A 15311-nucleotide genomic window follows, 5' to 3' on the forward strand; every position below is an offset into this window, starting at 1 on the left:
GTTAATCCCCCCTGCTTATCCAGAAGGGCATATCCTCCTATCACACTTTTCACTGCAGCACATAACCATATTGCAAACATGACAGAGAAATGGCTGTTGAGCTTCATGCATTGGATCATGCTACAAGAGATAACCACCTACCCCATTTACAATCTTTGATCTTTATTACTGAAAAAATATCCATGTGCACTTAACATAAAATAACGTTAAACATATGCATGAATGCCTGTGATTCAGTTTATTGGGCTTCTCAAACTGCACCAACATAGCAAGCATGACTGAAGCACTGCAGAGTACAGCTCAAAGTCAAGCTTAAAGTATCTATTGGTTCACTTCACTACTTACAAATATCCACTAAAGAAAGGTAAACCCACCAAAAAACTTGTGGGTTATCACTAATGCTAAAGACTTTGGACAGAGTTGGATAAAACCAAGAACAGGCTCTTTCCACAGTCAAGAAAAATCTTCCCGTTTGTAGCACAATGGTGACCAAAATGGCCTAACCCCAAAAGGAAACAACCCAAATAAATAGTAAAAGCAACCCTGATGCAAGAGCTTGCCAAGTGGAAGATGCAATGAAGTGCGATAGGGCACAGAAGACACATAACGATGACAGGAACAAGTCAGATATTAGCTATGCACAAGTTTTGCGTATTTAAAATTAAGGGGTTTTCTCTCCTCTGGATGCATGCCAGACAACATTGGTCCTGCCAGGGAAGAAGGATCAGCAACGTACATTTTTGTAAGTACCTACTCAGCCACTGAATTTGTCAAATCTTATTTATATAGCTTCTATTTAAAAAGTACAAGACTTCATTTATTTCTTACTACTATCTACCATTTACTGGTTTTCCCTAGCCATTCTGCTCTTCCTCCTCCATCATCTCTAACCAGCCTTTAAGCTACCTTTATCATCACAACTATCCTGCTATGATTTTGCAACACATAGACTTATATCAAAGTTTAAGACCCATACAACTTGCTCAGGCAAAAGTAATATATACAAGGATTTACACACAACCATTTTATTATTTAAAATGTTATTTATAATCTTTACAGTAGCGTAAGATTAGAATATCAAGCCATAGCTACAAGCAAATACAAAATATGAGGGATGCCTACAAACAGAAGTTAACAACTTAAGACAGACAGAAACTCTCACGAACTGGGAACTGTGCTGATGCGTCTACTACAATCCTGTCAGATTGTGGTTGATTATTCTATTTTCTAAGTAAGAATTCATACAGCTAGTCCATAAGTAATTTTTTTTCTCACCTATCCTGGAAAAGTACAAGTAAAGCTCCCTCTATATTGTTCAGGACCTGGTAAGATCTGTGGCCTGTTAGCCAAGCACATCTGAGAGGCACATTACCAACAGGGTTAGAAGTTATTCCATGTGGTTCTGGTTCCCTTTCTTTTCCTGCTGGAAAACTATGCAAGGTCTCTCTAGCTTAGTGTGTGCTGTGCCACAAGCTTCTATTATTAACAATAAGGTTAAAAAAAAATTCACTTTCACTGAGAAAGGAAAGGGCAATAACCACAGTGCTACCTTTTGTAGATCTTCGTTCTGTGGTCTCTGGAGCAGCCCCTGCCTCCTGCAAACAGCTCTGTTACAAGTATTTCCAGCACCCAAAGTTTTTCTTTCAATTAGCAGAATCTAAACATTCTGAAGGGCATGTGAAAAACACCTTTTGTTAGGAAGGGAAGATTCTCATTTGCTAATGGGCAGTCTCAGGCACCAATAAATTTATTAATTGATGTCCTATGGAAACAAAACCAAACCAAATCAGAACAGTGTCAGTATCTGCTAAAACTCAAATTTGAAGAAAACTATGACTTTGCACTCATTTAGGCAACAGTTGCTGATACATCTAATCCTGGCATCACAAGTTTGAAAAATCTAGAAATTGTTCTAACCACAAAGTTAATCAGAAGAACATTTCCTGTTTAAAAATAACTACTTCCTTAACACATTCCTTCACCTGTCACACAACCACATTGGTCAATTACTACAGTAATGCTTTTAAACAGACCAGTTTACTGCATTATTCAAGAAAAGTAACCCAAAGCCTCACAAACAAGGTGGGTGTAGCTGGAAAGGGAGCACGGGGACAAAGGTGCACAACACCTCTACTCCTGCGCTACTGCTCAAACTGACATGTCCAGCTACAGCTTTGGATTTGACCACCTCAAAATATATTGTTTCTCTGTTTACCAAACTGCTTGAGGAAGACAAACTCACGACCAGCAAAAATATGACACACAAACCCACAACAGCCAAACTAACCCCTACCTCACTGGTGTCTTCTGGGTAAATGGTTAAGTGTAGCCCAAAAGCTAACCAAGACTATGCGAAGTCAAACCAGGAGGAACTCCAGAGAGAGTTCTCAACGTGCAAGCTCATGGAGCAGCAACATGCTTGCACTAAAGCAAGGAAAAAAAAGACCTCTAGCTCCTGCTTAAGGAGTGACTCTGGGTTCATCAGTTTGACTGCGAAGAAGTTTCAAGGTCATGAATTTTGCTATGCACGTGTAAAACCCAAGGGCAATAGAAACAAGGCAAAGAGCAAGAATGAGCAGTCCCAAGTACAGCCATTGTAATTCCCACAACATGTACTACAACCTCAACTAGCAGGTTTACATAGTTTAAGCTTCTTAGTGATTATTACTTAGCAAATGAAAACTTAAAACAAAAAAATTAGAAAAAGGTGCTCAAACTTAAATACTTGCTTTCTTCAAATACTGTTTCTGGAAAAAAAAGAAGGGAAAAATCTTTACTGAGCTCCTATCTCTAGAAATAGTGAATATTCTTTGCAAACTGAAGTAATTCCCACCAAATACAAATTATTCACAAACATTTGAAATTAAAAACTTAAATATTTTTGTTAAACAACATGTCATTGTGACAAACATTTTTCCCCAGTGATCCCAAATGTTTTTTCCCAACCCTGCCTCCCAGCGCGCTTTAATGACATGACATGTTTTCTTTGCAACAACAAATTCATGCATTTTTCTCATTTCTTATTCCTTATCATGTAAGGCAGAGCTCTCATATTGCGGGACTTCTACAGAATTCAGGCTTCATACCAGGAAGCAAAATGATTTTGAAGGTAATAAAACATAGTAGCACATTGTTTTACTCCTCAGCTTCTTCTCCCTACTTTATTACAGCATGCAGATTGTCTCTACCAAAAAGAGGTCAGATCAAAGACCAAAGGTAAAAACCCTATGGTCATCACGGGACACAGCATGACACAATCAGCTGGAAATCCTCCTTGCCTTGTTACTTTGGTATCATAATTACAAAGCTCCAGGATGGCAGAGACCACCCTGGCACTGGGGACACTAACCAGAAGGGTGCAGCACAGCATTGCTCATATGTAGCGCACACAGCTACAGCCACGGGATGGACCCACCTGCATGTCCGGAGCAGGGAGGTCTGCTGGAGGCTAACATCAGCATGAACTCGCAAGACAGCCAAGAACCTAAAGGCTGGTGAAAGGGGAAAGTGGCTGCTTCCCCTGCCGCTCCCACCATGGACTTTGCATAGCACCTGGTGCTTACCAGCATCTGTGAGCTGAATCTGCTCTGCACAAAAAACCTGCTCATCCATGGTCTTTATACCATTCACAGGACTTCTCTTTTCAGCCTCATGGTTGTACTGCCATCCTCCATAGTACATACAGCCTTTTTTGCTGGCCGCCTCCTACCTATGTGCCTTGTTGCAATAGCAAAAAACAGAACCAAAACCCCCAGCCTTCCTCACCTCCAAAAAAGCTGCAGTTCCCAAACTGCCCTGCCAAAATCTCTTCGTGGCTGGATGGAGCTGAAGGCCTTCTGGTTATATGCGAATCACCTACCATTACAGGTTTTCAGTTCTCCACATCAAACCCTATCTGATAAAATACTGAGTGGCTTGTATTTTCCTTGTATCTGATAAATTGCAGATCTGTGAGACACCAGGATCTTGCACCATGATTTATGGGAGTTTTTATATTTCAAATTCTAGAAGGACAAAACTCTGCTATAACCAGCAAGGGCAATGTTTCATTCCAGGCTGGATCCAGGACAGCACTGAGGGAACAGCAGTACAGATACAGGCAGATGCTGAAAAAATTTATTTCAGGTATGGATTCATGTTACAGCTACGGTGAAGTATTGGCACCCTCCTTCATCCTTCTCCCCTCAACGCAATCCAGTTCTGAGCCCATCTGGGTATAACACTAAGACAATTCAACTCACTAAATTGCTTAAAAAAAAAAATTAAAATGTTAACTTTCTCTCACGTTAACTTGCTGCCACTGTACCACAGCATCAGGCAGGCACCAGATGTAGCTCAAGATAAAAGCTTGGGGATGGGAATTCCCCTGTTGGGCAATGGTTGCTTCTTTAGTTCAACTACCTGGTGAAACGGCACCCTACCCAGAGCCCAGGGACGGACAGAGGTCCCTTCCAGCTCCCTTCACAGCAGCAGAGGAGCAAGGCAAGCACAAGATCCCCACTGTAAAAAATGAGACTCTCTTGTGCGCAAGATGGGAAATGGAAAGAAGGAGCTCCCACAGCGGCAGAGGGGTGCCCCCAAACTTCATCCGAAAACTCAAACTTCATCCGAAAACTGCTACACAAAGGATAACAGGGCAGAGAGGGAAGCAGCAAAATCCCAGTGTGATACTCTTTTCCAGTGGGAAGGAGCTAACTGAACTGATACAGCCCATATATACACATGCACGTGCACACCCTGCAAACTTCATCATCAGTCTGTTAAGTGTAATCCGCAGTTTCTGCAGTACCAAGGAATATTGTTTTAAGGAGAAATAAGGGAATGTTACCCTCATAACTTTCTTCTGAAGTAGTTGTTTACTCTGAAAGGCACTCTAGGAAAAAAAAAAAGAACCAGAAATGAAAGAAACAAGAGAACTGGGAAAAAAGAAAAAAGAAAAAAACTCAAAAATTTGAGCCATAATGAAGCATAATAAAAAGCCAGAATAGAAGATGATTTGCATCTACCTTCATAATATTATGACATCAGCTATGAGTGTATTTTCAGTGTCCATAAATAGCAAATGCTAGAAGAAGCAGAAATTTGTCAGAACTTTCTTGCTGGCATCCAGGAGGAACACCGAGCAAGAAGGTTCTGCTAGTGAAGGGATGAGGCCCAACTAAATTCACCAGCTACAAGAAGTCTAGGCAAATTCTTAAAGGGACATACACAGAGATAATAAAATAGAAATATCTTGATCTTTAAAAGGTAACAACATGACATGGAATATTAAGAGCTGCTTCCTTCTTTGCTGTCTTACCAGGAAGCTTGTCATAGACACCCACTACAAGACACAAGCTTCAACACAGGAGAACAACAGAAAAAAAAACTCCAAGGAGGTTTAAAAGAAAACAGGTTATTAAAAAGGAGGAGTGAATAAAATGCATTTCTTAGGAGGCAAGCCAAACAATGCTGCATTTTTCAACAAGACTTCAGGGGAGGACATATTTTTGCATCCTGTTGAGCATTGCTGGGGAAACAACAGTTGAGAAAGAACAAAGGTGGTAATAAAACAGTAAGAAGAAGGTAGAAGGATATGATGATGATTTGGAGGCTTTAATGATTCAGCACACATTTCAATTTGGTCCCCTGAATTCTGCATTGCAGAACCGCTTTCTTCAACCTTAGCACAGGAAAACCATACACTCACATCTTACTGCAGATCTTCAAATTTGGGTCTGCAATCATCACTTCAGGAAAACTCAGGAGAAAGCAACAAGTTTATGCTTCCTTGAGAGCTACAAACTTTGTGCCAAGAAACTGTCCCAATACTTTGACACTTATTCCAAGGTAAATACGCAGGTTCTTTATAACCAAATGACTGTCATGTAATCAGAGAGACTGGAATATTTTGCCTCTGTTATTTGCATACAGGTATAGTAAAAAGATCTTTCTTCCAGTGACAGAACCGGGTGGTACATCTGTAACTCAGCAGTATGAAATGTCATCAAGCTGGCATCTTGGGCATCCTGAATCTCTGTGTCATACTGTTCTGCAGTCCAAAAAATGCCCACAGCCCTTTGTCAATGAAATGACATTTCGGAAGAATAGTTTATTCCTTTAAAAAAAAAAAACAAACAAAACCCATCACACAAAAACCAACCAACCAACCACCCCCAAACCCAACAGCATTTTAACTAGCAAATTGGGGGGGGGGGGGAATCACTTTATGTTCTCAAGACTGGCAGAGCTTGATTTAGGTTTAGGGGGAAGGATAAGGAGGTAGAACACAGGACAGTGTTCAACATTAATTTTATAAAGGTCTATTTACTTCATAAATATATGCATTTTTGTTTTTAGGGGAAGCTTACTTTTGCATGAGAACACCTGGAAGAAAATGTATTTCCTTTAGTGCTCTTGAAGTCCAGGTTGCCACCATATTCCTGTTCCTCACTGGGATTTAACCTTCCTTGCCAAAGCAACATACAAAAGAATAACAACGTTTAAAGGCCAGCCCTCTGCCACTGAACAGCTGAAGTTGGAAAGAACGCCTCAAGTTCAACTTAGTTCAACCCCCTGCTCCTGCAGGCTCAGCTAGAGCAGGCTGCCCAGGATTACGTCTAAAAAATCCTAAAAGAATTTCTGACAAATGTTACTCATGTCTTAGCTAGATAAACCCCAGCATTTTACAGTTATCATTATTGTTGCCATTCAGAACAGCAATGAATCAAGTTATCTCCCAGGAACATAGCCAGCTGCCACTGAAGTCTTCAAACTCAATCTCCAACAACTATAGTCGACCATTCAGTGCAGAATTGGTTCTGGAAGAGACGGAGAGCGTTTTACTCAAACACAAAGAATAGAATAATTTAAACACTGGTTAACTACAGCAGAAATCCAAAAGACAAAAAAAAAAAGCCCCAACCACCTAACTGGTCGAGTCTGAAATTCTGCTTTGATTGGAAAGGAAGTTGATGACCTAGCACTCCCAGTTCTCCTGGTTGTGCACTTTCTGTTTCCTCTGCATGATAAAGATAACAACACCACAGTCGATTTAGTCCTTTTTTTGTAAGCCCTGAAATGCATTGCCATTGCTCCTATGTTGGAAGCCAGACATCAAAATAAGACTAGATGTCCTTACATCTTCTGCAGATTCTCACTGCTCACAGAACTGTTTTCATTAGAAGCAGCTAAAAAGCGTAAAGATGCTCTCAGCTAAGACAAGACACCTTGCTCATCCTTCCACGTTCCAGAAGGTAGAAAAAAAAAAGGGGGGGGGGGGGGGGGGGGGGGGGGCAGAATAACACTCATGGAAAAACATAGCTAAAAGAGTCTCAGTTGTCACCATTACAATTATACTAATGTGATAGGATAACTCTGAAACATTGGGAACGATCCCAATTACGACATCTAACTCAGTTTAGAAAAATACCTCCTGCACATTCTAGACAGGACAGCTCAACCTCAACAGCCACTGTCAGCAACAGACCCAACTGCACCTTCATAGACCAGCACAAGCTTTACAATGCCATGTGGCAGACACACAGAATGGAGGAGGACAAAAATGTATAGGAAAAACAGCCGCTAACATCACAGTGCCAGTAGCCTGGCTCAACAGAAGTACTCCTACTTAGTCCAGTAGCAATGCCTCTCTCCTCCACCTCTCCTTTCTTCTGCCGCTCCACCAGCAAACCAGTTCACACTTAGGGCAAAATTCAGTGCCTCAACAGTCTTCAAAACGTGCTGTGGCTGAAAAGAGCATAATGGATGGAAGCAGCCCACAGACCAGGTGCCAACCTACCAGCCACCTAGCTGGACTGTCTTTACCTCAACAGACATGTGGCCTTCAAATAAACTTCAGTCCCATCCTGAAGCAGAGTAGGAAGATTCTGAACCTGCTTTTGGAAAGAAAACACCATTCTCAACCATATCAAGTAAGGATGCTATTTTGTTTTTACAGTTTAATAGCAACAGTATCATTAAAGTTGTCATAACCAGTAAGGGAAAAAAAATCTTCACTCCAACCATCACCTTATTAGACAAGTTAATTTGTGTTTTCTACCATAGTCAGAAAGTCTTACTTGGAAAAGTAGGGGGCTTTAAAAGCAATCTAGTTCTCAGCTGCTGCTGTTATAACAGAAAATTTAGTTGTAACCAGAACACAGCTTCAGAAAGCTGAAGTCATATGGTGTCTGTTCTTTAATGACCTGGACTAGCTGACCAGTCAGAGCAATGAGGTGAGACAGAGCAATGACAACCTGCTAGGCAGCTACTTCACAGCCAGCCTGTCAATGGCAGCAGGTGACTTTGCATCCACCGATGCCATCAGTGAAATGGAAAGGCTGGGACAGCAGCTCCATCCAGCAGTAACACCTTTTGCCCACAAAGCCACCAGCTTTTCACAGCAGGCAAGAAATCTGCTTGGACATAAACAAAAAAAAGGTTTTGGAACAAAGGCCTACCACTGTGAAGGCAGCAGCTTTAATCTCCTAGAAGATATCCTCCCAGATGGCTGTAACTGGAATTCGATATCACATTCCCCGTGTTCATTTCAAAGAGCAGCAAATTAAATCCTCCACCTGCTACAGGCTACGAAAAGCCCCTTTTCCTTAAAATAACTGAATCTTTCCCTAATAATAATCCCATAATACGTGCATTAAACAACATAAACCTAAGAATGACACGAATTGAGAATGTGCATCGAGACCCGTCAACGAAACACCGGACTCCCACAAGGCCAAGCCATTACAACTAGATTATCTGAATATCTCAGTAAGGTAATGTTAGCTACATCATTGGGTAGTTTTACAATCAAAATCTGTCAAAGCAAAACCAGTTTAAATACAGGCATATTTTGATAAAAGGATTCAAATATGTTTATACCCATATAAGGCACACTTGAGTTGGCTACCACTTGTTGGCTTATACACAATACAGCATTAAAGCAGTGAGCATTCATGAAGGTTACAATAGTACCTGACTTCCAGACAGGGCTGGCAGAAAGAGCTAGCCTTGTTCCATCAATTGATAGTCACCAACAACAAGCCCTCAAGCCCTTCTTCAGATAACTTACATGACCAGAATTAAAGGAGCCCTTGTGTACGGTAACCACGAAGCTTGCAATGGCAACCACTCCTTGCCACAAGACTGTTTTATAATAAATAAATAAAATAAATCAGAATCCTGCTTCCCTTCAAACATTGTGGGACTATTTCAGTCACAAACCAGACCTAAGGATATGAGCTAGCCTGAAGGACGTCAGCCAGTCACCAAGACCTGTGCCGGGTGTTAACATGTGAGAACAAGCTTTCTAGACTTACTCAGTCCCCAGGGGCATTTGGCAAACCCAACGTACTATCACACAATTAACAGTTTCTGTTGGAGAGGCCCAGAAATTAAGCAACAAAGACGCTGCAGGTCAAGTTCCACAGACTACTATCCACTTACCAAGCATCTGCCTCCCCAGTTCCAAAAGTCCTTCACTGACAGCCTCAGATTGTATTTATTTCCAAGTATTAAAATGACAGCAGAAATGGTAAACAACTGCAATTTGCAGGTACACTTTTTGAAGACATCTGTAACAGAAAACTACCCCTTTAAGACTAGAAAAAACTTAACACCCAAATACCATGCTTTATCATAAGAATAAAAGGTTAAACTGTGTGTCCATGTCTCTTCCTCACCTGATTTCACGTACAGTATTTTAATACCACATCAATACTGCTAGTGTAACAAAAGCAATTAAGTTAAACTTTTCAGCTCTGACCACTACTTTTAGTTTTTATAAGAAAGGTGTTCTGCCAAAAAAAAGGATTCTGTTATCAATTTATTTTTTCAAAAACCCAGCCAGACTGTTAGCGTGGGCCAATACTTGCTAATATTTATTACAGAAAGTATTTGCTGGAGTATTGCTGGAATACTTGCAGTAGCCAAAAATGTCAGACACTAAATACTTTTCATTTTTTTCAGGAAACGCTTCTTAGCTGACACCTTCTTTCACTCAGCTGTATGCATTAACTAACAGCAGTACCTCAAAAGATGCCACCCCCGCCCCCACCAAACCCCAAACCATAACCCCAGACAAAGCTTCCTTGTCACACACACCAATTCTTCTTAAATGGGAAATAAAGAATTGGGATCAAAATTATGTGAGAGCAAGCTTTCCGTCCGGGCAGATGCAAACATCTCATTGGGAACCAGAGCAACCTGCACACCGAACTCTCCATCTAAACCGCCACGCTTTCCACTAAAACTTAACCAGTCTCAGAAGAAACTTTGGAGCGATGCATTAAGAGATGGACAACACAACAAATAAACAGTGAAATCAAGTGATAATTGAGCCGGTAAACTACACAGCAATACATTTCTATCTCAGGACTAATTCTGTAGCCTGTTTGATAGAAGCTATCAAGAGCACCATTTCCCATCTGGCAATCAGTGGGGTAACTGAATAGATTCGAACTAGAAAAAAGTATCTTCAGCCTTTTTACAGTAGGTAATCTCTGATAAGAGTTTCAGCTTAGTTCTGAAATAAGACTGACCTACAAATTCCTAGGAAACAGCAGAAAAACCAAATCGATATATTTAATATTTAAAGCTGATCAGAAATTCAGACCAAAAAAGAAAAGCATTGTAAAGTTCACATGCTGGTCAAACAGCCATCTGAAAGTCTGTAAACCCACATTTTTCTTTCCTCAGCTTTTATGTAACATTTACTAAATGCAAATCATATGTTATGCATCCAAATGGCCCAGTCTCACCAGAACCACACACCAAGAAGTACAAAAAAATTCCAAGAAAAGAAACAAGCGTAGTCCTATGTTCTTCTAAGACCCTGACCTGCTAGCTGAGGGGACTACCACCATGAACAACTCTAGAAGACCAAGCCACACAAGCAAACAGCAGTGGAATGGTCATCAGTGCTACACAGACACATAATACGGTTTTATCTTTGACTACTTCGACTCCTATGTATATTGTCCTTGGATCAGGAAGGAACAAGCAAGGCATCTTCCGGCACAGGTGACCTGGAAGAAGCAAAAAATGACGCAATTCCACATCCCCTAGGCTTAAGAGAGTAAAAGTGAAGCTGCTCAAATGGTGGAAGCACAGTGCCTAGCACTCTTCAGAAACAGGTCTTTAAACGCCAAGGTTTATTTCTGCCAGAGGAAGGGTTTCATGACCTCTCAAGCTTTTCTGTCTTACCCAAAACATGCATCTCATTGCATATACCAGCAAATTTTAGCTACGTGCCATGGAAAAAAACGTAGCAGAAAAACTGGGAAGGCTCTGAAAAGGATAAAAATGAGGAGCCTTTTGCACAGAGAACAGTCAAAAGTTGTTTCGAGGCACAGCTTTCAAATAAAATGTGGTCTTCATGAATGCACAAATTATACAAGTAACATTTGTGTCTAAATGAGACTTGCTCTTCAAAATTATCATGCTTTAATGAAAAGCAGTGTACAAGTATATTTAGATACATAAAAATACACACAAATACATGATATGTTATCATAAAAACAGGTACGGGCTTTAAAAAAAGCACATCGATGTTTTTCCTACAAACTCTCTACTGCAGATTGGGGTTTTTTTTAAAAAGGGAGTTTCTAACTTTAGTTCTCTTTCAGAGGACAGAAGAAAAGAAAAAACCAAAACATTTTATAGTAACTAATAAAAAAATAAAGTACTAGACTTTCACAGCATCACCTTCATGCTTTTACAGAAGATCTTGCCAGGCTGATTAGGGAACTCTGCATCTTTCCATTACATCAGAAGGCTGCAGCATCTTACAGTCTTAAGGTAAGAAAGCTTAAGTCTACAGATCAATGAGCTACAATTCAGCTTAGCTGCCAATCACAGTCTCAAAATTGTCCTTACCTCCCAAAAAGGTCGTGGCAGATCTCTGTTTTCACTAAAAGATTCACTGATTTTTTTCAGCAAGTAAGAAATCACAGTGTTGATATAACAAAGCAACACAGCAGCATTGTTCTAGGGTTTCTTTTTACCCCCAACTATTATTTTTCTAGTACATGAAGAATACAAACAATTGTCAATCAAGAGATTAGGATCTTGTAAAAGTGGAAGGATCCGTAACAGCGCACCAGAATTGTAGCAAGAGTTGGAGTTCCCTCCCCGTCCAAAGCTCTTCTAAGATGAACACTTTATTTGGGATTTTGAGTTGTCTTTAGAAAGTAGTAATGTACTCTGACAGTCTTTATTTTTCTCTGCATCTAAATGCAAACACTTTTCCCAACTTTCACTATGACAACCTGGGGCAGAACCAAAGGAAGTTTTTAATCATCTTCCTGATTAATTTATAGGTGAAAATAATGTAATCAAAGGGAACATAGGTTATCCCTGCCCCAGCATAGCATACATGACATTTCAATTAACAAAGTAGACATACAAAGTAGAAAGGAACTTGCTCTCAAGTTTCTTCTTTTCTTTTCCTCCCTTCACACTTCCTCTCAGATTATGGCAACATCCTCCCAAGTATGACCTTCTCTAATTTACAGCGTATTCAGCATAAGAAATCTCCCATTGAATCTCCCTACAGTCCACCTGTTTTCACACACACACGCCTTTGTTAAGGCAGAGGTCAGCTACAACATCCATACACAAAGTGCAGAAGAGGACTGTACATCCAGTAAAAAGGCTGCTGAAAACTTGAGGAAGCCATTGTCAGCAGAGGCCTTCTGCTATGGGCTGGATTCTGCTCAAATAAAAAGAGGGAAGTAACTGACAATCTCTACAGGTATCAATTTATTTCCATTTTACATAGATTAAAATGCAAGTGTCTAATCCCAGATCACTATTCCTTCCTCTCCAAGTAAGCAAGTTCTAAATATTAATGACAGAGGGGCCCATTAAAAGCAGCACACGCAAACACCAAGTGATGGCAGAACACAAGCACATAACATATTACCAGATGTTGAAGAACTGCCTGCAAACACTTTCAAGTCATTCAGGCAAGGCAGAAAAGGAATCGCATCTAAGATCATAAACTAAGTCTTCAGAGTGGTCAAGAAGTTTGAGCTAACTATTGCTTTATCCAATCACTTACTTAATCCAACAGCTGTAGAGCAATACCAATTTCAGTATCAGACACACTGGACTAAGACAGTTTGCATTCACTTTAGGCATTTCACACATTTAACAGACCCACATATAAAAATGATTCCAGTGGTTAAACAAACACATGGTCAGGACCTACACAAAAGAGGAGCCAACCCCAGGATATCCTGGCCGATCGGCAAGCACCGGCAGGCACACACATAAGAGCCGCTGTACCAAGTGTGGCCCCAGAGTGAGAGCACACGGGTGCCAGCTGCACACTACTGCAGCTCACAAGTCACAGGAACTCCTCTTGCACAAGCAACGGTACGTGTCAGTAACTGCTTCCTACTGCTCTGGCAGACATGCAGCGACAGGTTAAACTTGGACTACAAAGTTACTAATCTGATACTTTTCCCCTGCCTCTGCACCAAAGGTTCCACACTGGAGATGAGGACAACCGATCTGTGAATCATTTCCTAAACCACAACACGTCAGCCAGCATATTAAAGTGAAATAAAGCCACTTTTGCACACCTGAACATACTGATCTGAAACTGCAACATCTGAGGAGCAGAATGAATGCTTCTACCCCAGGACCACGGCACTAACAGCTTTTTAGCCCTTCTATTCCAAAGTGCAGCTTGACAACGTAGCTAGGGAAAGTGCAATGACTAACCGCTCCTTGGTTTCCTCCACCCCTTACGTGCTCTCCCACACCAAGGGTCTACACCTGCCTGTCTGCAGGGCAGACCACACCAGGGAACCAATATGCAAAAAACCCCAGCCCAATCCTACCAAGAAAACAGTGTCATTCCCACAGGGGTCACAGGACTCTTACCACCAAACACAAGCCTGGAGGTGGCAGGAAAGGAACCGTACCTTTTGGGGGTAGCCAACCAAGAGATGGGCTTAAGTATATTGTCAGAGTGAATCTCAGCCTGGCACTGCATCTTTGCCACCTCTGGCCAAGGGCCTGTTAACTAGAGGAGCAGAGGGAATGTCACCTTATTCCTGCCTTGAAACTTGGCTTACAGTAAGGAATAAAAACGTTAGGAATTGTAGAGCGATCCGAAGCGAGAGGCTTAAGACTTCAGCTATAGTGAGAAATAGATATTAAAAATAAAATACTGGTGTTTTCAGAGCACCCAGCTGCATACTAACTGACCGTGCTGGTGCCAGCTCGGATTTAACGGAAAACCACTTCATGGCCATTTCCAAACGCCTCTGAAAGGGCCTCTACCACTGCTTCCACCCAGGCGCCGGCGGCAGAGGACGCCGGGCGGCCAGAGCCGCCTCCCCCAGGGCGCTCCACCCGCCGCCGCCTGAGCCCGCAGCCCTGCCCGCCACCGGGGCCCCGGGGAGAAGGGCGCAGGCCCTCGCAGCCCCGGGCCCGCCTCCCTGTTCAACGCCCCCCTGCTCCATCCCGGCTCCCCTCCGAGGGCCGGCGGCGGGAGAGGAGCCCCGGGCCCGCGGGCCCCGCCGGGGGACGAGGCTCCCGCCACCCCGCAGGCCCCTCAGCGGGACCAGGCCCCCGCCCCGCCCCGAGCGGACAGCGGAAGCGACCCGCGGGCTTCCTGCCGCGGCGCCGGCCGGGCCGGGCCGAGTCCCCGCGCCCCTTGCCCCTGGCCGCAGCCCCCGGTCCCGCGGCCGCCCTCGCCCTCACCCTCCGACAGCTCCAGCTCCAGCTCCGCCAGGCTCTCTCGCACCTCGGGCGGCAGCGGCACCGCCTCCAGGGAGCAGCCCCCGCGCTCCGCCGCCATGGTGCGGGCGAGGAGCGAGCGGGTTCCGCCAGAGCCGCCGCCCAGCGCTGCCGCAGGTGGGGCCGGGCGGGACGGGACGGGACGGGACGGGACGGGACGGAGGAGGAGGAGGAGGAGCAGGAGGCGCCGTGCCGGCCCTGCCGCCCCGCGCAGCCGCTGCTGCAGCCAGGGACGCGTGCCCCGCGCGAGGGGCGGGGCGGGGCGGCCGGCGGGGAGGGGAGGGGCGCTCCCAGGCCGCCTCGCGCGAGCCGCGGGGTAAGGAGGGGCGCGCGCGGGCCCCCTGGTGGCGGGAAGCGGCCGCCGGCGGCGTGAGGCGGCGCCGCTGAGGGGAGCGGAGCACCGGGCGCAGCCGGAGCCCGGTGGGGCCGGGCCTGCCTCCGCTGTTAGCGCCAGGCCCTCGCCGAGAGCTGCCCTGGGAGCGTGCGCCCTCCGGTGGTGAGGACAGGGAGCTCTCCCCCCACGCGCGTGGTCCCGCCGCTTCGGAGGGACCTCAGCAAGCACGACCCGCCCTCTCCCT

The 15311-nt window shown here is 43.8% G+C and overlaps 1 protein-coding gene across 8 annotated transcripts in view; it reads right to left on the reverse strand.

The window, feature by feature from the left end:
* DIP2A (disco interacting protein 2 homolog A) overlaps positions 1 to 14972 on the reverse strand; it is a 132644-nt gene extending 117672 nt beyond the window's left edge. For all 8 annotated transcript variants that reach the window (XR_005932733.1, XR_003924000.2, XR_005932732.1 and 5 more), the window contains exon 1: positions 14698 to 14972. Coding sequence is in view for 5 of the 8 variants with exons in the window: in XM_030018617.2 (XP_029874477.1) it covers positions 14698 to 14794 (97 nt within the window). In the remaining 3 variants the exon portion in view is untranslated. The remainder of the gene's footprint in view (positions 1 to 14697) is intronic.
* Positions 14973 to 15311: the final 339 nt, after the last annotated feature.

This window comes from Aquila chrysaetos, chromosome 6 (genome assembly GCF_900496995.4).
Source record: "Aquila chrysaetos chrysaetos chromosome 6, bAquChr1.4, whole genome shotgun sequence".
NCBI lineage: Eukaryota > Metazoa > Chordata > Aves > Accipitriformes > Accipitridae > Aquila > Aquila chrysaetos.